The sequence below is a fragment of the Panthera leo genome, chromosome A1 (assembly GCF_018350215.1).
Source record: "Panthera leo isolate Ple1 chromosome A1, P.leo_Ple1_pat1.1, whole genome shotgun sequence".
Lineage (NCBI taxonomy): Eukaryota > Metazoa > Chordata > Mammalia > Carnivora > Felidae > Panthera > Panthera leo.
The window spans coordinates 233,014,720-233,037,789 of record NC_056679.1 but is presented as its reverse complement, the minus strand read 5'-3'; the positions used below and the strand labels follow the sequence as shown (position 1 = coordinate 233,037,789).

The 23,070-nt window shown below is 42.5% G+C and overlaps 1 protein-coding gene across 8 annotated transcripts in view; it reads left to right on the top strand.

The window, feature by feature from the left end:
- Positions 1-23,070, top strand: part of ADCY2 (adenylate cyclase 2) — a 412,867-nt gene that overhangs the window by 284,398 nt on the left and 105,399 nt on the right. For 7 of the 8 annotated variants that reach the window (XR_006206545.1, XM_042953369.1, XM_042953390.1 and 4 more), the window contains exons 7-12: positions 5,479-5,606; positions 11,128-11,286; positions 12,131-12,263; positions 13,632-13,805; positions 16,294-16,337; positions 19,850-19,930. Coding sequence is in view for 7 of the 8 variants with exons in the window: in XM_042953369.1 (XP_042809303.1) it covers positions 5,479-5,606; positions 11,128-11,286; positions 12,131-12,263; positions 13,632-13,805; positions 16,294-16,337; positions 19,850-19,930 (719 nt within the window). In the remaining variant the exon portion in view is untranslated. The remainder of the gene's footprint in view (positions 1-5,478; positions 5,607-11,127; positions 11,287-12,130; positions 12,264-13,631; positions 13,806-16,293; positions 16,338-19,849; positions 19,931-23,070) is intronic. The other variant, XM_042953381.1, reaches the window with a different exon arrangement.

The window sequence follows — 23,070 nt, the reverse complement described above, 5'->3', positions numbered from 1 at the left end:
GGTATACTTGCCATTGGGCCCTGATGAGCCTCGGCCCTTTCTTGGGGATGAGAAACGTTGTAGCACAGAATTAGCAGGTTTGCATCTATATTTAAAACTTCTGCTTATACAGAACTCAACACACATATAGTAAATGTGTTCAAGATGGTAAGATTTAAGATGCACATCCCTCTGCCCGGTGCTGTTCTAGGCTTCTCTTTTTAGGCATTTCGATGTCAGGAGTTGGAAACGTGATTGCCTCTCATCCAGTTGTAACCCGTCCAGTGGTAATTCATGTAGCCAGCACTCTGGAAGAACCCCTAGAATAAATAGGATGCCTATTTTCCACCTAAGCCCTTTATTTGCTGTTGTTTCACTCATATCCATTAACCCGTGCGCCCCTTGAACAGAAATGTAAGTTCACTATTTGCCATTCATTTGCTCGTGGATGGGAAATTTCACCGAGAGGAAATGGCGGCAGGTAATCTGAAATCCACACTACAACTCGCGTATCTGCTGGAACCATTAGGGTTCCTTGTGGGAAGAGCGATGAACACTTTTTTCTTCCTTGCTAGCCCTTTACTCCCATCTCATAACACATTACTGGTCAGCCTCATTCTCTCTTGGAATTGTTTCCAGCAAAAAAGACTTCATTATGCTTATTGAAATGAATTATTTATAGAGGGAAGACAGAATTGGTCCCAAATTTAGTCCGCTGCAAGATTCACCTCACTTTTAAACCGTACAGAACATTCCACCCAAGCTTCTTTGGAATAAATGTGGCGTGTTGATGTTCACAGAGTCACTCCTGGGTCAGGCTCCCCAGGAGATGCCTTATGCTGCCTGCCTGGCCATGGTGGATCTCCCTGGGGACTTTAAAAAATCAGAGTGTAGCACTGCTTTCTTCCTTTACCAAACCAAAGGAAAAAGTTGAGCTTTTTTGGATACTTTTTTTTTTTGTTTTATAAACTTTTTTATGTTTACTCCTTTTTCAGAGAGAGACACAGCACAAGCAGGGGAGGGGCAGAGAGAGAGGGAGACACAGAATCCCAAGCAGGCTCCAGGCCCCGAGCTGTCCGCACAGAGCGCAATGCGGGGCTCGAATCCATGAGATCATGACCTGAGCCAAAGTCGGACGCTTAACCAGCCAAGCCACCCAGGCGCCCCTGGATGCTCATTTTTTAGAAGATTGTTTAAAAACATAAACAATGTCTTAAAAGTTTGAATTCATAAAAGATCACTTTTGTCACATTAGGAAGAAACATGCCAGTCTGGGTGGGTGATAACATTACTCCAGTGTTAACATGGCGTTCTTCCTCTGTGCAAGTCTCAGTGTCAGTATCTCCCCTTTTTATAAGGACACCAATCATAGTGGATTAGTGGCCCACCCAACTCCTGTAATGCCTCCTCTTAATTAGTTTTATCTGTAATGAGGTCAAGTTCAGAGGTACCAGGTGTTAGAACTTCAACATACGAATTTAGGGAAGACAAAGCTCATTGCTCATAACAGAAGTACTTACTGTGACTTCCTGTTCCTCTCTGATGATTTTAACAAAGGAATGTCCAGGCAATACCAGGGTACAGCCTAGGATGGCTTGGTCCATCCACTGTTGGTCACAGAGGGAGCATGTTTTGGGTACCAGTTCATGCCTCGTGGTTAAATAACTTGGAGGTGGCCAGCATCGTAAGCAAATGGCTCAATCAACTGAGTGAATTCTACATAAAGCACATAACTGAACTAAGGAACTCCAAATCATGGGTCATTGACTGTTACTTTTTAAAACATTTTAACCACTTTCTTGACGTATAATTGACACACTACCAAAAACTATACATATTTAATATGTGACATGTAATGAGCCTGGGGATAAGCATACACCTGTGAAACCATCACCACAGTCTATGCCATTCACAACCCCACCACATACAAAAGTCTCCTTTTGCCCTCCTTATTTCTGATCGATGATGATGTGCTTAAAACACTTAACGTAAGTTCTGCCTTCTTAGCACAGGTTTAAGTTTACAGCCCAGTATCGTTAACTATAGACACTATGCTATACAGTAGATCCCTAGCACTTACTCATCTTATGTAACAAAACCTGTACCCTGGGCGCCTGGGTGGCTCGGTCGGTTGGGCGTCTGACTTCGGCTCAGGTCATGATCTCGCGGTCTGTGGGTTCGAGCCCCGCGTCGGGCTCCGGGCTGACAGCTCGGAGCCTGGAGCCTGCTTCGGATTCTGGGTCTCCCTCTCTCTCTGCCCCTACCCCGCTTGTGTGCTGTCTCTTTCTCTCAAAAATGAATAAATGGAAAAAAAAATTGACAAAAACTGCGTACCCTATGACTGACACCACCCTATTTTCTCCTTCCCCTCGGCCCGGCAACCACCTTTCTCCTCTCTACTTTTGTGAACTTGACTGTCCTAGATCCCTCATGCAAGTGAGATCATGCCCTATCTACCCTCTGGATATCCTAAATAAAGTCAGGCTTATTTCACTTAGCAAACTGAGTTAAAAGGCACCTGAAAAGGACCAGACACAACGACTAATTTGGATTTATTCTTGGGATGCAAGGATGGTTCAACACACAAATCAATCAGCACGATAGACCACGTTAACAGAATGAAGGATAAAAATTACATGATCATCTCAATAGATGCAGAAAATGCTCTTGATAAAATTAAACACCCTCTCATGATAAAAACTTAACTAGAGGCACCTGGGTGGCTCGGTCGGGATAAGCGTCTGACTCTTGACTTCAGCTCAGGACATGCTATCGTGGTTGGTGAGATTGAGCCACGCATCAGGCTCTGCACTGATAAGTGTGGAGCCTGCTTGGGATTCTCTCCCTCTCTCTCTCAGTCCCTCCCCAACTCATGCATGTTCTCCTTCTCTCAAACTAAATAAATAAACATTTTTTAAAAAAACCTCTTAACTAATAACGTATAGAAGAAACTCACCTCAACACAATAAAGCCACGTATGAAAGCCTGTGGCTAACTTTATACTCAATGGAGGAGAACTGATAGCTTTTCTTCCAAGATTGGGAACATGGCAAGGATGTCTGCTGTCACCACTTCTGTTCACCATAGTACCGGAAGTCCTGGCCAGACCAATTAGGCAAGAAAAAGAAATAAAAGGTACCCAAATCAGAAAGGAAGAAGTAAAATTATCTGTTTCCATTGTATGACCTTGTGTACAGGAAACCCTTAAATGTCCACAAAATCTGTTAGAGCTTATAGACGAGTTTGGTAAAGTTGCAGGATACAAAATCAGTGTACAAAAATGAGTTCCATTCCTTTATGCTGATAGTGAAGTGTCTGAGAAGGAAATGAAGAAAATAGTCCCGTTTACATTCGCATCAAAAAGAATAAAATACGTAGGAATAAACTTAGCCAAGCTGGTGGATGACCTGTAAGCTGAAAACTATAAAACATGGAGGAAAAAAGAAATCTAAAATGACAGATAAATAGAATAACATTTCAAGTTCAAGGGTTGGAAGAACTAATGTTGCTAAAACGTCCTTCCTACCCACAGCATCTCCAGATTCAACGCAATTCCTATAAAAATCCCAGGGGCGTCTCTTACAGAAACAGGAAAACAATCTAAAATTCATATCGAACCACAAAAGACCCCAAAGAGCCAAAGCACTTTTAAGCAAGAAGAACAAAGCTGGAGGCATCACATTTCGTGTTTTCAAAATGTATTGTGAAGATACAGAATCCAAGCAGTAGGATACTGGCATTAAAAACAGACATACAGGGGGGCCTGGGTGGCTCAGTCGGTTGAGCATCTGACTTCAGCTCAGGTCATGATCTCACGCTTCGTGGGTTCGAGCCCCCGCATCGGGCTCTGTGCTGGCAGCTCAGAGCCTGGAGCCTGCTTTGGATTCTGTGTCTCCCTCTCTCTCTGCCCCTCCCCTGCTTATGCTCTGTCTCTCTCTCCAAAAAAAAAAAAATTAAATAAATAAATAAATAAATAAATAAATAAATAAGTCATTTAAAAAAGATATGCAGCCCAATGGAAGAGAATCAAGAGCCCAGAAATAAATAAACAAACAAACATATTTGATTAAACTTATCAAAGATAAGTTATATCATATATATATATATATATATATATACATACATATATATATGTATATATATATGTAGTCAACTGAATGTGCAGTCAACTGATCTTTGATAAGGATGCCAAGAATTCACTTTTATTAAACTTGGTGTTTTCAAGATTCAGGATACGTATTTAGGAATATGAGACAGAAGCCCTATTAATACATAATTGCTTGCCTTTTTATTACTTAATGATATTTGTAATCAGAAATTACCAAGCTCCATAGAAAAGTATGAAAATATGCCCTAACTTGTGCACTCTCTATCAGACAGGGAAAGAAATACGAAGAATCTTCAAGAAACCTAACACCTACTTGAGAACAAGAAAATGTTATGTTCGTTTTTATTATTTCAGATTTGTTCAGTTTATATGTAAGCCTGTGTTAGTGTTACGAAAGAAAAAAAAAACTGTGTTTGGCGTATCTTTCGGTTTTTGCTTCTTTTTTCTTTCCTTTTCTCTTTTCCTTAGTGGTGAGTCTGTAAAGTAACTAGAAAAGTTAGAAATGCATGTAGGATTAATGCATATGAATGAAGTTAATCTCAATATCATAATATGAAAACAACTGAGGCATGAAAAATAACGAGTCCAACCTTGTATCAAAAGTTTAACCTGAGGTCAGAATTACATTTGAAATTACTTGGCCATGTTGGATGGTAACTTTTTGTATTGTGGAGATGTTTATCAGAAGCTATATTCTGCAGGTAAGAATCTACTTCAGTTTTCAAATAAATAAAGGGCACCTGGGTGGCTCAGTTGGCTAACTGTCTGACTTCGGCTCAGGGCATGATGTCACAGTTTGTGGGTTCGAGCCCCGCAATACGCTCTGTGCTAACTCAGAGCCTGGAGCCTGCTTCAAATTCTGTGTCTCCCTCTCTTTCTGCCTCTCTCTCTCTCTCCCTCTCAAAAATAAACATTACAAATTTAAAAATAAAATAAAATAATAAAATAAAATAAAATAAAATAAAATAAAATAAAATAAAATAAAAACCATGAGTATAGTAGGAAATGACGTGCGATTGTAATTCCAGTCAAGTTCCAGTCATCATTTACTTTCCTGGGAATATTTCACTTCACCATCAGTATTTGGGATGTTTGGACTGAAGAGAATGATCTTATTATACTCTTCTGCTGCTGTTAAGTGTAAATCATTCCAGAGCATTCTCTCTGCTTTCCTTTCCTTCCCCTTTTCCTTCGTCTTCCTGCTTCAGCAAATGGCCATGGGGTGGCTCATTCTTGTTGGGTGATGAAGGGAAACCCAACCGCTGGTCATTTCTGTCCCCACAAACCCTGGTGACGGCCACGCCGTGTCAGTAGAAATAGCACCTGATGATATTCGGAAAGTCTAAACCAGATGTAAGCTCTGAGTGCAATTCTGTGATCTCTTCTTCCAGGAGAATGAGTGCATGAGAATAAAAATTTTGGGAGACTGCTACTACTGCGTGTCCGGACTCCCCATATCTCTCCCGAACCATGCCAAGAATTGTGTGAAAATGGGACTGGATATGTGTGAAGCCATAAAGTAAGTGTAATGCTCAGTAGGACCCTTTTTAACTGTTATAATACTCTCGAGTTAGAATGCTCACAACTGTTTCTGTTTTTCTCTCTACTGGGATTAAACACATTACTGTGCATTTAAATGTAAGTGCTCAGAGACTCAGTTATTGGTGTCTGAGTAACTGGGTCCAGAGTAAGACTTCTCCAAGTGTATTGTTACCACCAGCCTTAGCTGAGAGCAACACGAAGATAGATATCTATGGGCAGGGATGGTTTGGGTGGTTTCAAAAGTGACTTTTTTTTTTCATTTAAATATCTGCTCTGAGCTTAAGTCTGTGCTCTTATCACGTGACAAAAATTTTCTTTTTTTTTTTTAAGTTTTGATTTAAATTCTGGCTAGTTAGGGGTTCCTGGGTAGCTCAGTTGGCTAAGTGTCTCACTTCGGCTCAGGTCATGATCTCACGGTTCGTGGGTTCGAGCCCCGCATCAGGCTCTGTGCTGACAGCTCGGAGCCTGGAGCCTGTTTCGGATTCTGTGTCTCCCTCTCTCTCTGCCCCTCCCCTGCTCGTGTTCTGTCATCCTGTCTCTCTCTCTCAATGATAAATAAACGTTAAAAAATTTTTAATAAAAAATTTAATAAAATACTCTGGTTAGTTAACATACAGTGTAATGTTAGTTTCAGGTATACAATGTAGTGATTCAAATACTTTTATATGAATAATTTCTGGCAAACAGTGTGGCTAAACTCAGGGTGTCAGGGAGAAAGTAGTTTTTAAAACCAGACCACAATTAATATAAAAGTCTAGCCCAAAATTACTGGATCTAGTAAAAAATGCTCAGTTCTATTAATTTAATTTCAGTTTATAACCATAGTGTATGTTTTCATCATAATTTTAGAGAAAATTTACTTACATAGAATAATGTTATGGTGACAAATACCAGCTAAAAATGTGAGGTATAGAGTTAATTTTTTATACCAGTGCCATAATATGCTCTCATAATGCCTTTGGTAGAAGCCAGAATATTCTTCCAAATGGTAAAAGCTCTTGCTTGTTGTTTGTAGGATTGAAAGATTTTAGCTTATTGGGTTTTTTGATTGCCTATTTTGGTCGAGTGACTTTACCCCCTCCTCCACACATTTTCAGTCTAAACAGGACAGGAATTATGGTTGATGTTCCGTCTCCTTGCCCCAGAGTAAATGGGGCTTTCAGTGGGAAAGCACCAAGTCAAGCAGTCACGTGTTTGGCCATGGTATATACTAGTCATGTGATGAAATGGCCTGCAACATTTGTGGGGGCTTTCCCAAGGCTCTCCAGGAATAAATACTGAAGCCCGCACTGCCTCCACTGAGTGTGGGAAGCCTCAGTTGTCCAGATCCCAAGCTTAGACCACTGTGGGCAGAACAGCGTTGGGAGACAGATGAATTAAGTGGAACTGAAGAAAGAACTGAAGAAGGATTAGTCTGCTTCCCACCCAAAATCCATCGTGTGGGAATCACCTTGTTCTTCCTGCTTCTTCCCATAAGTAACTCGTTTGTCTTCTCCGACATGAAAAATGTTTTTACTTTGTGCCCATAGTAATTAACTATTTCGGACACCATTGGTCTAGACCATGTGAGTGAATCTAATCAGTAAAGCTAATAGGTTTTCTCAAATTTATAACCTGTCCCCGGAGGCAACCCCGGTGTTAGTTTTGAACACGGGATGAAATGGATTCTAGTGAAGGAAAGCATTTTTTTCTGGATTTCTTTTTCCAGTTGATGTGGAAAGACTTTGTAAAGGACAAATATATTTATTGTGTGCATGAGTAATATATTGGATTAAACAACCCACCCTTTTACTAAAATTTTACTTCTGCTTTTGAAGCAACTGTTTTCCAGTTCTGCTATGTTTTCCTTACTCCAGCATGTTGAAGAGCTTCTCAGAGAAAGAATGTTTACATTCTGTGCATTCACATGTCACCAGTTCATCAGTAATTTTTTTCTGTTCTATTTTTTTATTGTGGTAAAATACACATAGCATAAATGTTGCCCTTTAACAAGTTGACATGTACAATTCCGTGGCATTAAGCACATTTAAAATGTGTGCAGCCATCACCACTATCTACTTCCAGGACTTTGTCGTCTCCCAAGCAGAAACTTCATACCCATTAAGCAAGAACTCCCCTTCCCCTCTCTTCCCAGCCCCTAGTAACTCCTTTTCTACTCTCTGTCTCTATGAATTTGCCTTTTCTAGATATTTTGTATGAGTGGAGTCACAATATTTATTGTTTAAGAGTATGGCTTATTTCACATAGTATCGCATTTTCAGGGTTCATCCACGTTGCGGAATGTGTCAATACTTCATTCCTTTTATGGTGGCATAAGATCCCATTGTATGTATATATCACGTTTTATTTATCCATCTGTCATAGATGCATAAGTACTATCTCACACGTCCAGAATCTCAGTAATGTTAAAAGATTTGAGGAAACTTTCCAGAACTCTTGCTTATTAAACTAAATTTAAGCTTCAAATTAGGCAACGGTTGTGTGTCTCCGTGAGCTGCCACTCCTTGACCAAGAGCTTCCACATTGTCTCCCTGGTGTAGGTCATCTGTTCAGCTCATATGCATTTGACAAAATAATCAGTAATAGGTTATTTTGTTGCACTTACAATAAAGGGCAGGAAAAGAGAGGGCATCTCAGCAAATGTCAGGAATTATTTGTTCTTCTAAAATACAAGGGCAAATATTTCTGTTCCCACTTATTGAGCCATACGATGAGGATGAATGCAAGAATTCTAAGTTTTTAAGCTGGTGGACAGAAAGGGTACGCTTGAACATAGAATTTTGCCATATTATCTCAGGTTTTTCCTAGGAACCAGCAACATGGATCAAAGAACATTTGTCTGTATTTTTCCTCTGTGTTTGGACCTCCGCACCTGTTCAGCACCTCATTCTCTATTAGCCAAGCACCACAGGGAAGCACGTCAGCTGTGGTTTGGAATCTTCCCAAGGCTTAGAGAGATTTTTTTTCCCCTGTCATGAAAGTGTAAACTGTTTTTAATAAAAAAAGTAATATACAGAGCCCTGACTTTGTAAGTGACTAGGGTTCCTCTGAAACGGAAGAGATTGTCTACTATAATTTTTTAAGTTTATTTATTTATTTTGAGACCAGGGGGCGGGGTGCGGAGCATAAGCAGAGGAGGGGTAGAGAGAGGGAATCCCAGGCAGGCTCCATGCATGGGGCTCGAACTCGCAAGCCATGAGATCATGACCTGAGCCAAAATCAAGTGTCTAACGCTAAACTGACTGAGCCATCCAGGCACCCAGATCGTCTACTATTGCAAGCTTTAAACAACTATTTCAGTATTTTTCTATAGATCACCCAGGTTGCATCCAAATCCATTAAAACATTTGGTCAGTCAATTCATTTGAACCCTTGATCAACCCATTTTTCTAAAAAAGACATAAAGGCCATGGAGATGATTTTAAAGAGCCAAATCTTTCACTAGTCAGTTCTGTCAAAGTGGCCAACCACAGAGTGCGTCATCGAGCCTCTTATTCCCCCGTGACTTTCTGCTGACCATATTTGATAAACAGAAATGCCATGTGGTTGGAACTGTTCTGTCTCAATAACAGAAAATCTTAAGAACAATTACAGGTTCTACGACAAACTTTTCAGGATCATTATCTCCCAAAGACAGAAACACAGTAAATCCTTCAGAAATGGCCAGTAATTCATCAGTTACTAAACTTATACCAAGTGTCTATGTTGTACTAGACCCTGAATCCACTGATGGGTATACAAACCACTCAGACCAGGTCTGTGTCTCCATGGGGCTGATACTCTGAGAGCAGATGTGGACACAGACGGGGAGTTTCGACTATACTCAGAGAGGCTGGAGCACAGAGGTGGGGTTCCCACATCAACCCACAAGGAGAACGCAGAAGCCCTTCCCCGATGAGGTCGTGCCTAAGCTGCTCGTGGGAGGCCATGTGACATCTGCGCCCTGTCAGGAAAGAGAGGCTCAGGGCAGTGAGGAGCAGAACTCTCGAGGGACCACCTCGAGCAAAGGCCCAGAGCTACGGCCCAGATGGTGCCCAGGCAGCCATACGCACCCATTGCTGATGGAGGATGGAGTGGGGGGACGGGGGGCGCAGCTCTCCAATGTCATGGGGAGGCTCTGGCCCATCATGTGGACGGAAGAGTTTGGATGAATTGCTGGTACCGAATAGGTTGTGATCTGTTTTGTGAAACAGAATGGGATGATAGGGAAAGAGAAAGGGAAGGGAAGAGAGGGGAGGGAGGGGAAGGAACAGTTTCTTAGATTCTTCTTACGGGAAACCATTTCTTTTTATACCGCGGGTCCATTTCTTACCATTTTTAGCTTGTTCAAATGATGTCATTTTGTCACTGAAGCATGATATCCCGGCCTACGTCATTTTGAGATGTTTATTTACTGTAGCCCACACCTGGTGACCTTCTCTCTGCTGGGTTGCAATCAACGTCATTGCTTCCTTCCACGTCTCCTCTGGGGTAGTTCTCTCCATGTACCGGGCACCTCTCCATACTTGCAGTAATATTTTAATTGATAAATGTATTTAGCTGGCAGAAATAAACAAGCATTTCCAGCTGCTGTTAAAGGACGTTCTTCATTTGTCTCTGTAAAGGAGTTGCTAATAGGGTCCTAAAGTATTTCTCAAATGATTTTTTTAAATTAGTTTTTTAAAAATTTTTAAATGTTTATTCAGTTTTTGAGAGAGAGAGAGAGAGAGAGCAGGGGAGGGGCAGAGAGAAAGGAAGACAGAATCTGAAGCAGGCTCCAGGCTCTGAGCTGTCAGCACAGAACCCGACGCACAGCTCGAACTTCGGAACCACAAGATCATGACCTGAGCCAAAGTGGAGGCTCAACCAACTGAGCCACCCAGGCACCCCTAAAGTTAGTTTCTTTTTAATGACACCTTATGCACCGTTAAAACTTTTATGGAGTTTTGTTGCTGTTAAAGAATGTGCACGATTGAAGCACTTTGAAGTCATGGTTAGTTTGTTAAGAAATTCCTATTCAGGCTGAAGTCATTATTAGGCTTATTAAATAAGCCATATTGTCCCTTATTGACAGAAAATATTCATTGGAGGTGTATATTGTGCCGAGTGCTAGAATCCTATATGGCATCTCAGACCATTTCTGATAATACGAGGCAATGTCACACGATCCTAGGGTGAAAATTCGGAGCAGGTGTCCACACGTGACAGGTGCCTGATACACATATTTGTTGAAAAAGTAGAAGCTACAGCCAAAAGGTTACATTAGTGCTGACAGTCTGGCCTGATGTGGCTGGAGAGCCACAGCTTGGGAGCTTTTGGTGTAGTCTTCCTGGTGTAACCAGGAAGAAAACGCCCTTTCTCTTGGCTCAGAGCTGCAATCTTCTGCCCCGGGAAGAAGTCAGGACTGTATTTCCAGCAGTCTGAGAAATTCTGAGTAATAAAATGCCCTGAAAATTGGCCAAGAGTTACAGGAAGAAGACGATATCCCCGGAGGGTGACGTTGCCTGCCTTCTCTTTAGGAAAGTGAGGGACGCCACCGGCGTGGATATCAACATGCGCGTCGGAGTGCATTCTGGGAACGTCCTCTGCGGCGTGATCGGTCTGCAGAAGTGGCAGTATGACGTGTGGTCACATGACGTTACCTTAGCCAATCACATGGAAGCCGGAGGGGTTCCTGGGTAAGGCCGGACTGGATTTCTCTCTTCACGCTGTGCGCATGATTAGAAATGAATGATCGGCAAGAGATTAACGAGGGATTGACTGCTCGTGTCTGACGGCTTCCGTTGCCTCCGTTAGTAGCATGTTATTCCTGCCCTAGTGATCTCCTACGTTAATCCGATAAACTTGAACTCTCAAGTCTCACTCAGTTCCACCACCCCATGACCCATGGTCAAAAGACTCTGGATATCAGATCCTGAATTATTTTTATTTGCAAATTCGTAAATAGTACCCAAAGGGAAAGATGTTTTGTAATGCAGTGCAATGGCATTTCTCTTGACCAATGAGCTCTGAAACCAGTACTATTGAAATGAGGACGAGGTAGCAGCTACCTGTGGCTAGAAGAGCATGTTTCAGAAGAGAGGATTTTGATGCAAGTGCAATAATTTGGAGAAGCGTGGGAAGCATGGAACTAAGTCACCCATACTTGTGTGTAGATCAGCATACTTCCGAAAATGCCTCTGGCATATGTTTCCAAAAATATCCTCGCACACAAAACTTCAATATGATCGAGTTTTATTGGCTGTAATTCACCACACCCACCGTGCAGGTTTCCGTAAATGCAGAGAAGCTCCAAATGTTAATATCTCATGACCTCTGTGAGCATCTATCCAGAGCCCTATTTCATAAAATATAAACCTTACAGTCAATTTTACCAAGAACATACAGCCTTATACAACCTTTCCTTCACTGGGGCGGGAGGATGGGGGGGAGAAGGTATGATTCCTGACATCACAAGTAAACAGAAAAATCTTCATGTGTATCCATGTTTATCTTGATTATGGTTTTAAAATGGAATTTCAGACGTGTTCACATTTCTTCTGTCACCTTGGAACACTTGAATGGCGCTTATAAAGTGGAGGAAGGAGATGGTGACATCAGAGACCCATATTTAAAACAGCACCTGGTGAAAACCTACTTTGTAATCAACCCCAAGGTCAGTACTATAAAGAGTCTATAATTAGCCTATGACTTCTGTGATTTAAAAGGGAAAAGGGCAAATTCCTGATACAGGTAAGTGTTTTTAGTCGACAATCAGTTTAATGTGCTACTAGTCTCTGCCTCTAAAATTACTGTAAATGCATGCGGCCATCTAATTATGGAACGTGTTTTATAATAAGTTAAAACATTAAAGAAACCATTGGGAAAAAAATGTTTGTGTGATGAGATTACTGTCTGTATGACAGGTTGTATGTGTTAGTCAGCGTTAGTCAATGTATAACTTAGTCCACGATGCTCCTGAAAGTCCCTCAGTGTGCCCACCCTGGCAGTTGGGAAATTACATAAAGACAGAAGGTTTTGCTCAGGAATTCAGATGATAAAAATCTAATGAGATGAAGTGGGATGAACATATAAGAAGAAGGAAAGGAAGAAATACCTAAAAGATTGGCAACTAAATGTCACAGGTGCGTTCGTGTGAGTACACGTATGTGCAGACAGGGTGAACTTGGATGCGATAAAATCCTGCGTTACCTGGAAGACCGTCCCAGCCACCCAGAAAGAAAGTTAGGAGCTGTCTCTTGCTCTGTTCACACCAAGTGTCAGGCCAGAGCAAGGGCTTGGAGCTCTCATTTCTCACAGCCCTTCTCAAATTCCTGCCAAAAGAGTGTCACTGCTATTTGCAGACTAAGAATCTGCAGCTCCTAGGGGTTATGTGACTTCTCTTATGTCACACAGCTGGTAGGTGCAATATATCAGCAAGAAACAAAATCAACAAGATCAAGTGTATGGATGTTCACTCGTGGTAACCTCCCTGAAACTCCGGGCTCCCCTTTGGGAAGACACTTGCAGCTAACTTGACGGTTGATTTGGAGACAGACGAGTGACAGTCAAGAAGACCTGTGGGGCGATAGGCAGAGGGAGGAATCAAATAAATAAATGTGTACAAAGAACAGTGTGTTCAGGCAAAGAATACCAGAACACAGATGAGGAAGACCGTTTAGCATCATAAAACAGCCCCAATCTCTAACACCTGTCGCTTCAGGAAACCACAGTCACCAAGAAAAAGTTGAAACAGATCAGCCTATCTGGTTTTAAGAATTTACTTTATAAAAAGGCCCATGAAAATGGCTTATTTTTTCCTAAGTTTAAATTACAGTTATCTTTTGCTATTTGGGGGGAAAAAATCACTCAGCTCAAGCAGCTTGTAACACTGGGAACCAGTCACACTGAAGGAGTGAGGACAGAAGCCACGGGGAGTGAGGGGGTGATGTGGGAGGAATCGCTCAGTCGGGGCGAGGGGGCAGGAAGGAGAAGTTTTGCCCCTTGGGTATGCCAGGTGTAATGCTTTGTTTCTCACCCCAAGGGGGAACGACGGAGTCCTCACCTCTTCAGACCTCGCCACACCCTCGATGGAGCCAAGATGAGGGCTTCCGTCCGCATGACCCGGTACCTGGAGTCCTGGGGAGCAGCCAAGCCCTTTGCACACCTGCATCACCGAGATAGCATGACCACGGAGAACGGCAAGATCAGCACCACGGTGAGCTCTCCCTGTGTTCCAGAGCGCAGGCGCGCCAGACCCAAGCTAGTTTCCTAAACCAGAAGGCTGGGCATCTCCTGTCAGAATAACTGGTCTGCAGTGAAACAAGCCTAACCCCTTCTCCTCCTTGAAGAGACCCCTTAGAAACAGCTGTCGAGGTGTGAATGAGTGCCAGGCTCACCTTGCTAAGGGTTTCAACCAGAGTGATTTTACGTTATAACTCTCTGTAACCCAGGACCAGTTTGCTTACTTGTTATTTAACTCACTTATTAGCAACCAAATACAATTGAACTTTTTGTGGTGGTATTTTGTTTGTTCGTTTGCTCTCAGGAAGTAAGAAAGCCTGCGCATCCTAATAAAAGAACAAATGAAGGCATCATGCCCTTGCGGTTTGAAACACAGCATCCAGACTGTCTTTTCATTGTGGAAATGTTCAAGCTGTGTCAGGGGCAGCGAACATTCTATTGTTGTAGTTCCTTATTTATGTCACTCCCAACTTCTAATAGATAATAAAGTGCCAAAGCGCTTTATAACAGGGACACTCTCAATAAGATGGCTGAAATGCAGAGAGAAAATAGAAAGACCCAGAAGGGACCAGAAAACGGAAAATGACGAAGCACTTAGAATAATCGCAATGACGTTTGATTTTAAAATGATCTGTGAGTAAAATTTCACATACGATGGAGTTAATTGTACCAGGGATGCAGTTGAGGCAGAAAAGAAACTGGAATGTTACATAACCCTCAGGTTGTTAGGCAGCCGCGAACTTTCCCCGTCTGCCCTGCGCTCCCTACTCCCAGCAGCTCAGAGTGACAACACCCAAGGCCCCCAGATCCACGTACTTGTTTTGACTTGGTTATATCTTTCCTCTCAACTTCCTTGGTGTTTTTTCCCAACTAACAAGTACACGTGATCTGACAGAAGATCACACCCATCGGTCAACCAGGGAAACTGCCAGGACAGGTCCAAGAGCAGTTTCCAGTCTGTTGGGAAGCAAGAGACCCTAAGTCGGAAACCAGGCAACCAACAAGATCATTTCCGCTGCTGCTGAGGTCGATGATGATGAAAATGAAATGGAGATGTCATTGGGAAGGAGATGTCTTTGTGGCGACTCTGGGGATGTCTCAGAGAAAGAGAGCAGTAAACTGGGGAGGAGGTGGAGAAGATCAATCCACTGGCCCCAACATAGTAATGAGTTGAAGTCTTCGGGGGGCAGAGAGGAGGCTGATGTGGCAGTTAGTTTCATCAACAGTAAGGAACAGAGGTCATCAAGGATGAGATGCACTGAGGTCATTGTGCGGAAACCATTCTAAGTGTAGTGAGAGGTCATCAGAGGATCTTTAGCAAGGAAAGGGCATGGCATAATTAATGCTTTGGAGTAATAGACCAAGAGTTCAGGGCACCAGGGGAGAGCGATGCCCTGTTATGCTAAGGTTTTAGTTGCGGAAGGAATGAGAAGCAAGTTCAGGGTCTACAGTTCACGGTACAGCTTGGCTGTATCCCTTACCCACTTTGACAAAGACCCCATGGTCATTCTTATTAATACATTCCAGGGTCCAACAGTATCATTGCCAAAAGTTATTTCTTTTATCTGATCCCCTCTGCAGAACACCACTGACTCCCGATTCAACATGGATAGAGCTGGTAAATAATGCATTATTTTACCTTATGTAATAAAACTTGGAGTTCAGTTATTTTTAAAAATATATATATACCGTACCTTTCCCTAGGCTACCTATGTTTCCTAATCTAATGCTGTAGATAAAGCAGCCAAGAAAAGTTTCTTTGGAGCCACTTGGAGCAGCTTTGTCTCAACTTTTATTTTAATTTCCACCACAAAGGTATAAAAGGGGGTCTTCCGGGTTTTCGTAAGTCTACTGAACATTCGGCAGTGGGTCCCCCACTGATAAACCCTGACCAGTGTCTCTCTCCCAGTCCCTTTTCAGAAACTGCTGGCACACTCGGGTGTGGATTTCTTCTTTTCGATCAGTGAGTCATGCTGTTGCATAGTTCACCGAGGGCACTGTCTCTTGACAGCCCAGTTCGGGCACGACGCTTGACTGTACATTTTGTGGTGATGTGTGTGTTTTCAAGAACGTTTGAGTACCTGTCTGACGTCAGACTCCATTTTCACAGGATTGTAAGCTGTCTGCAGTAACTCTCACAGCAGTTGCCTGAGGCCCCTTGTGGGAAATCGTACCTGCAAATATCAGGATGTAAATTTTAAAGTTCCAGACAACAACTCTGATAGTTCTAACATCCAGAGTTTATAGATGACACCAACATTCCAAGTATAAACTGAGCTTTTAATCCTTTTCACATTTCACATTTCACATAAGCTATTCTTCTCCACAGGGGTAATTATTTGTTACCTAAATGATGCTTTCCATGATAAAAGAAGAAATAATGTTATAAATGATCATCACTGAAACATCATTCTTTAAAGCATGTTTTTGGAAACTAATAACTTTTTTTTTTTTTTAAATAGGATGTGCCAATGGGTCAGCATAATTTTCAAAACCGTACCTTAAGGTATGTTATTTGTCCCACTTTTTGATTTTTAAAGGCTTGGGTTTTTTTTTTAAATATTTCTGAAAGTAATTATCATCAATCAGAGTAACTCTGAAGGCTACTTCTTCTAAAAAGAGCAGCTGCTTGTGAAAAGCTCGATTTGATTGTTTTCAGCTTCTAAAAATGTAATTATTAATGTGACGTTACTAGGTCTAAAAGAGCGAAATGGAAAAAGGCACCTGGTAAATACCTTAGAACTTTAAATTGTTTTCCTTAAAAATGACTCTTCTTAACCTTAATATGTAGTAAAAAAAATGAATTTTCTTAAAATGAGTATGTTGCTTAAAATTACATTTTTCGTATGTGTGGAATCTTGGAGATAAAAGCAAGAGAAATCCAGCCTATCTATAGTGAAAATAAGGCCTGCCCGACCTGCTCAAAAAAAAAAAGAAAAAAGGTTCACCCAAGTGTCCACAGGTCCCCTGTCGCCATCAACCACACAATCACAGTCACTAACTCTTTTTCATGTTCCTCTGGTTTTGGGGTTCAGTTTTTCACATCCGTGTTGGTTGGGGGAGTTAAATATTTCTTATTGAAGTCATTAGGATAATTCATGAAAAGCCCAAAACTTAAGTCAGCCTTTCTTTCCCCACAGAGAAGTGCATTTATTCTGTAGAAAATGCATTATATCCAAGTAAAATTAAACACAATTAGATAGTTTCCTGCCACCTCCTTGCAAACAGCGACCTTATTCCAGAATCATCTCTGTGACTTTATTTGTTGGAATGAGCTCTAATTTGTATTTTGGGGGAAGATTTGAAATTGTAATATTGAGATCTAATACTCAGAGTCCTATGTTATAAGGATCTTGGGTTCTTGGGCTTTTGAAGCATTCTTTAAGTGGCACGTGCCATATTAAAGAGAACTTGAGCTAATTTGGAAATATTATGGACCCCGTAAGATGCCCTGAGAAGGCGTGACTCATCAAGCCAGTAAGATGCTAGTGCATCAGCAAGGAACTGTCCACGGAAATTTCTTAGGCGTCTTCACTTTAGAGTCCGTATTCCTTCTGTGATCTGTCTCGTCCTCCCTGCGGCTCTGCCTCAAGGGTCTGTTTACTGAAATCAAAGCAGGAAATCCCTCGTGCGGTGCCAATACGATGTGGGTGGGCAGTGGTTTCCGGGACGAGTGCTGTCTGGAAGACAATGATAATAAGCCATCATTTGGATCTGTACCAGGCATACGGAGAATCTAATTTCATCCCTACAGCATGACTCCAGCATAGACGCTGCTATGCCATTACCATTTGAGAAGGGAGGAAGTAGAGGCGAGCGGGGTTAGGAGAATGCCCAGAGCTACACGGCTGGAAGAAGCGAGGCCCAGATTTGTGACCCCAAACTCTGCGCTCCCTACCGCTCTTCTATCACGCCTGCCTTGCTGGGAGCCTTTTCCATGTTGACTCCACTTTCCTCTGTGGTGGTTGGATCTTTGGTGGCCCCAGGGCCTCACAGAGAGCTCCACTTCCAAATCGGACTCAACTAGGCTGTCTTCACGTGTCCCGGCTTCCTGAAGTGGCCTATGTCATAAAATCTCTCTGTGCCTTCAGCCTGGCTACTGAGTCGGCATCACCTGGTGTTGAACATTATCTGAGATCACACTCTATCCTCAGATACAGTAGCCACGGCACGGGACTGGGTCAGTTGGGGAAAGAGCTCAGAGGAAAGGATGGAGGGAAATTGGAAAGCAGGGAGGGGGGCAGTGACAGAACACAGACTGGAGAGTCAGAAATGCCTGAAGTCTGGGAAACAAAGCCTTAGCTGGCAAACTAAGAGCTCCTGGTGGTAGATTCTCACCTCCAGGGGTATCCTATCATTTGCCATAGCAGAGATCACAGAATCACAGAGATAAGGAAACTATGTGTTAAGAATTATTATCCAGGTAACCAGTAAATACAGAGGATTGTGTAATAATATGCATTTATCGGCTACGTCATGTGCTACCTTTATAGCATTGAGTGCTGTACATTATGTAAACGAATCCTAAAACAGATCCACAGAGGCAGTGCTGTTGTTAGCCCCGGGCGTAGCATTGAAGGGTGACATTTTCCTGTGAGTCCCCAGGTACCTCCACTATTCTTCAATTCAGTGAGACTTTGTGATAAAGACCAGACACCAAATTGAAGTCCGCAAAGTCAAGCCTAAGCATAGCGCTGCTAAAAAGAAAACTGAAGGCAGCTCCTTGCCTGGAAGCGAGAGTGAACCATCCTAGATGATTGCTAAGTATCTTGCTCTTTAAAAAAGAAGGGTAAAAATTAATTTTCCTTCTTCAACAGCTTAGAATCTGGCATGCTAAGACCTCTTCGTTTGCTCCTGTCTGGGGACAGATCGCCTCCTATCATTCTGCTCTTGGAGCAGGGATGCCCTGGGCCTGTTTAAAAAAGGCAGGACCTGAGGGCACCAACCCACAAACAGGGATGGGTTGGGAAGGCCCATCCGTCTCGTCCATGATACTTTCATGAGATTTAATTACCGCTAGCCGTGACATTGAATACGTAACGCTATTCTTGTCTGAAATCAGAGGAGTTACTGTTCTTCCAGAATAGAAGGCCCATCCGATGAGTTTTTTAACCCACCAGAGCACAGAGAAGCCTAGTGCTGTCTCCACTTTGGACGAGGTGGCTTGATGATGCGGTGCACAGGCTGGGTCAGGCCAGTTTGGTGACGCTCCCCTGTGCTTTCACTCAGTACCTCAGCTGTTTAACTTTTAGAAAATAGGGATTATTTTGGTTTTCTCCTTTATATCATTCTTATGCTAATGGTCAGATTAACTCAGAGAACACATTCTTTTGACTTAATGTATTTACAAGGCATCCTTTATTATGGCTGAAGATTATTTTCTTCTTTTTTTTTTTTTTTTAAGATTATTTTCTTCTAAGACCAAGTGAGTGTCTGCAGATATATGTGGGGTTTTCCCCGTGAACTGTGATTTGAATACTGAGAAAGATTTACATGCATACAATTAAGTTTTGATATGCCTCGAGGAAGACTGTACTTCTGCAAATTTTTGAAAACGGACCAAGGGAAACATGAACAAGGCATAGCTTTTTTTCTTTTTTTTTCTTCAACCAGACCAGATTTTTACAGGGGAATTTCCAAAACCAGGGTGTTCTGTCATAAAATAAAGTTTACAAAGGCAACACATCAAGGGCTAATGCATCTCCTAGGACAGAAAGTTCTTTTATCGTAAACACCAAGTACATATATTTCAGTGTGGCTTTTTAACGCCCGGTATTGTTTCGCTGTAAGTGAATAGTGAGGCAACATTTATTGCACCAAAAAACTCTAGTCAGTTCGCTCAGTCGGCAGAGTGGCTCAGTGTTAATAGAGTAAAGGCTGCTCATAGACTCTTGTTTCATTTTGCCTTTTTTTGAATTCAATGGGCAGAACGAAAGAGAGGTTTTGGCATCACAGAAAAATGGACTTGGTATTCGGTTTCGTCATAATCTCTATCATAATATTTCCCTTTTCACGTAGAACCAAGTCGCAAAAGAAGAGATTTGAGGAAGAGTTAAATGAAAGGATGATTCAAGCAATTGATGGAATTAATGCACAAAAGTGAGTACTTCTCAACCTTAAATTATCACATGTTTTTTATTTCAAACCCTAGTATGTGGAAATCATGTCACGCCTTCCAAGAATTTTACCTGAAACTCTGTAATACTTACCATGACAAAGCCATTCCTTTAGAGGCTTTCATTTCACCTCAGTTGTCCTTAATAACAGCTTCCGTCAATTAGAAAAATTTTAATCCCTGCCTAAGAAATCCTCTCCAAGTAGATTACTGATAAACAACATGAGATGTAAACACAGAAAAATCAGAGCGAAATATGGTCAGTAAGTAAGATTTTTTAAAGACCGATAGGAATGCCCTATGGGAAAATCTGAGTTGGATTATGTGACTGTATCTATTGAAAATGCATTTATTCCGCTGAAAAATCAGGGACCGTGGAAGTACCTGCGTTCTCCGTTGTCGAAGAGAGGTTTTGAGCATTAGAATCTGAATTTGTGGCAGCAGTGGGAAGATGAAGCGTTCTTTGGGGGACAAAATGGCGTTCAGTCTGTGAAGTCTGTGAGTTGCCAGTGTAGTTTTAAATGGTCCAGGAGACAGATGCAGGGGAACCATGTAAAGAAGGTGGCACCTTTCGCAGCCTGGACACAATAACTACATTCATTGGCCTTGAAATTCTCCGTGGGTCCATGTGTCATGGCTGAATTCCTGGAGGGCAAAAGATGGGTGACAGTATGGTGCCTGGTACCCATTAGACGCTGAGTAAAAGCGTTTTTAATGTAAATTGTAGCAAGCACATCCGTAGGTCCAAATGAAAAGACGTAATGGAAAACTTCCCACGATTTTTGTCATGAAAGTTGAGTCATGAAAAGTACGAATGGTTTTCACCTAAACTCCCTGCTTCCAGAATTATGTTACACAGCTTTAAAAACTGTGTGCCTTTTCTAGATTGTTCCTTATAAGCATTCATTTTAGAATATTTACACAGCTTATGAAGGACTGTCATGAGTGTATATGTATGTGTACATAGGGTGTGTGTGTGTGTGTGTGTGTGTGTGTGTGTGTGTGATTGCAGAGATAATAAAGTTATCTTGATTGTACTAGAGCTATAATTCACATATGCTAACGTGTTCAATTAACACGTGTCTGGAGCCCCTCATTGTGCTCCAAATAGAGAAAGCCTCTCCCCCCGCCCCGTCTTGGAGCACTCGGGACACGCCAGCAATGCCCAGACAAATGCTCTGCTCTGCCTGGCACCAACAGCAGTATAAAAGTCAGCCTCAATTCTGCCCCAATCGAAACCTCAACACATCACGAACCGAGAAACATGATGACCTGGAATCTGGCAGCTAAAACCCAGGGTGGAGCCTGATGACGTGTGATATGGGTGGAAGGATATATTCGTTCAACCAGAGGAAACCGCGCCTACTACTCTGTGACCCACCAGAAGAAAACACAACGTCGGAAGAAAGAGAACACCTTGTTCCTGACCACGTTTAGCCCATGACTGTAATCACAGTAATAATAGAAAACCCACGTCTAAAACGAGCCTCAGCATGTCTTCCCACAGGACCCGTACCTTCTTAAACTACCTTTGTGTCCACCTTTTAGAGTGTTCCTACTGAAGGAGTCATTAGGTAGTATAATCGTTGGCTGGGCTTTATTTTTGTCGAGGTGGCCTTCGGATTGTCTGTTTGTACTGTATCATTTCGTATTCAAATACATGCGGAGCGACCGCCTTCATGTTTTAACGTAGGTTTATTCTAAGGTGATGTTTGATGTTGGTGTAACTGCTTGTGTTGTAATTTTCCCAACATATTTCAGAAGCGAAATAGGGAGAAATGTCCTGCTGTACTCAAAAGCCAAAAGGGAAGTGTTTAAATGGAAGCTGCTTTGCATATATTTTTTAACGAGACTCATTCCCATTCTGTTAGACCTTATTCATCACCTGCTCTCGTGCCTTCGTATGATGGTCTTCTGTCTTTGAACTTCCACTTGAGGATTCCACAGAGACCCCAGACTTGACGTACCATTCTGTCATTTTCTGCAGTGGGCAGGAAACCGTGATTTATATGCAGATTTTCATGTATTCATTCATTTACTCATTTATCAAGCATTTTGTTAAGGGCTGGGCAGTGTCAGCATGTGCTTGACATCCAGGACACAAAGCGCAGTGTCCCCTCGCAAAGCCCTAAGGGAGAGAAGTCACCGCACATGTGCTCAGGGCGGAGGTGCGAGAGATTTGACTTAGTCTGGAAGGCGAGGTGACGAGAAGAAAGCATGATTGATAGTTCTGCACGGAGGAGACTTGCCAGAAGCTTCTCTCAGAGCCTCATTGTGGGAAAAGGGAGGCCTCATGGTCAAAGGTGCCCAGGCCATCCCCTCTAGGGGCATTTTCTCTAGAGGAGGTGGGCTTTCCTGTAAGACTAACTTTAATAAAGGGGCATTCATTCTATATGGTTATCTTGAGGATGGGACTGCCATGCCAGGTTCTCCCAAATTTGTTTTTTTTTTTCATTTTTTTTTGTTTTTTTTTAATGTTTATTTATTCTTGAGAGAGAGAGACAGAGACATAGAGAGACAGAGCACAAGCAAGGGAGGGGCAGAGACAGAGGGAGACACAGAATCCAAAGCAGGCTTCAGGCTCCAAGCTGTCAGCACAGAGCCTGACGTGGGGCTCGAACTCACAGACTGTGAGATCACGACCTGAGCTGAAGTCGGACGCTTAACCCACTTAGGCCATTCAGGCGCCCCTTGGTTTTTTGGTTTTTGGGTTTTTTTTTTAAGCAAAAACAGAAAGAAGTAATGTGAAAAGTTCTAAGAGGGAAAGACCGTGGCCTTCGTGCTGAAGGAAACGAGCTGGAGGGTTCATGAAGAGCTTGTGCGCCAAGTTTAAATATGTGTGGTGGGCAGAGTTGATGTGCCAGCATAGGACAGACAGACCAGAGCATCTCAGACCGCAGGGCTGAGGCAGGCTGGGCCCCCCACACTGAGACACCACCTGTCCAGCAGCATTTATCTCAGCCTGGGTTCTGTAGACCATCTTTCCCCAGTGCCACGGACCTTAGTATACCGTTCAGGCCACCGAAGCCTTCAGTTTCAATACTGCCTGGAGAGGTGTTGTAGTGACAGAGCACCACGGACGGCGGGGGGGACTGAAACAGCAGACATTTACTGCTCACAGTTC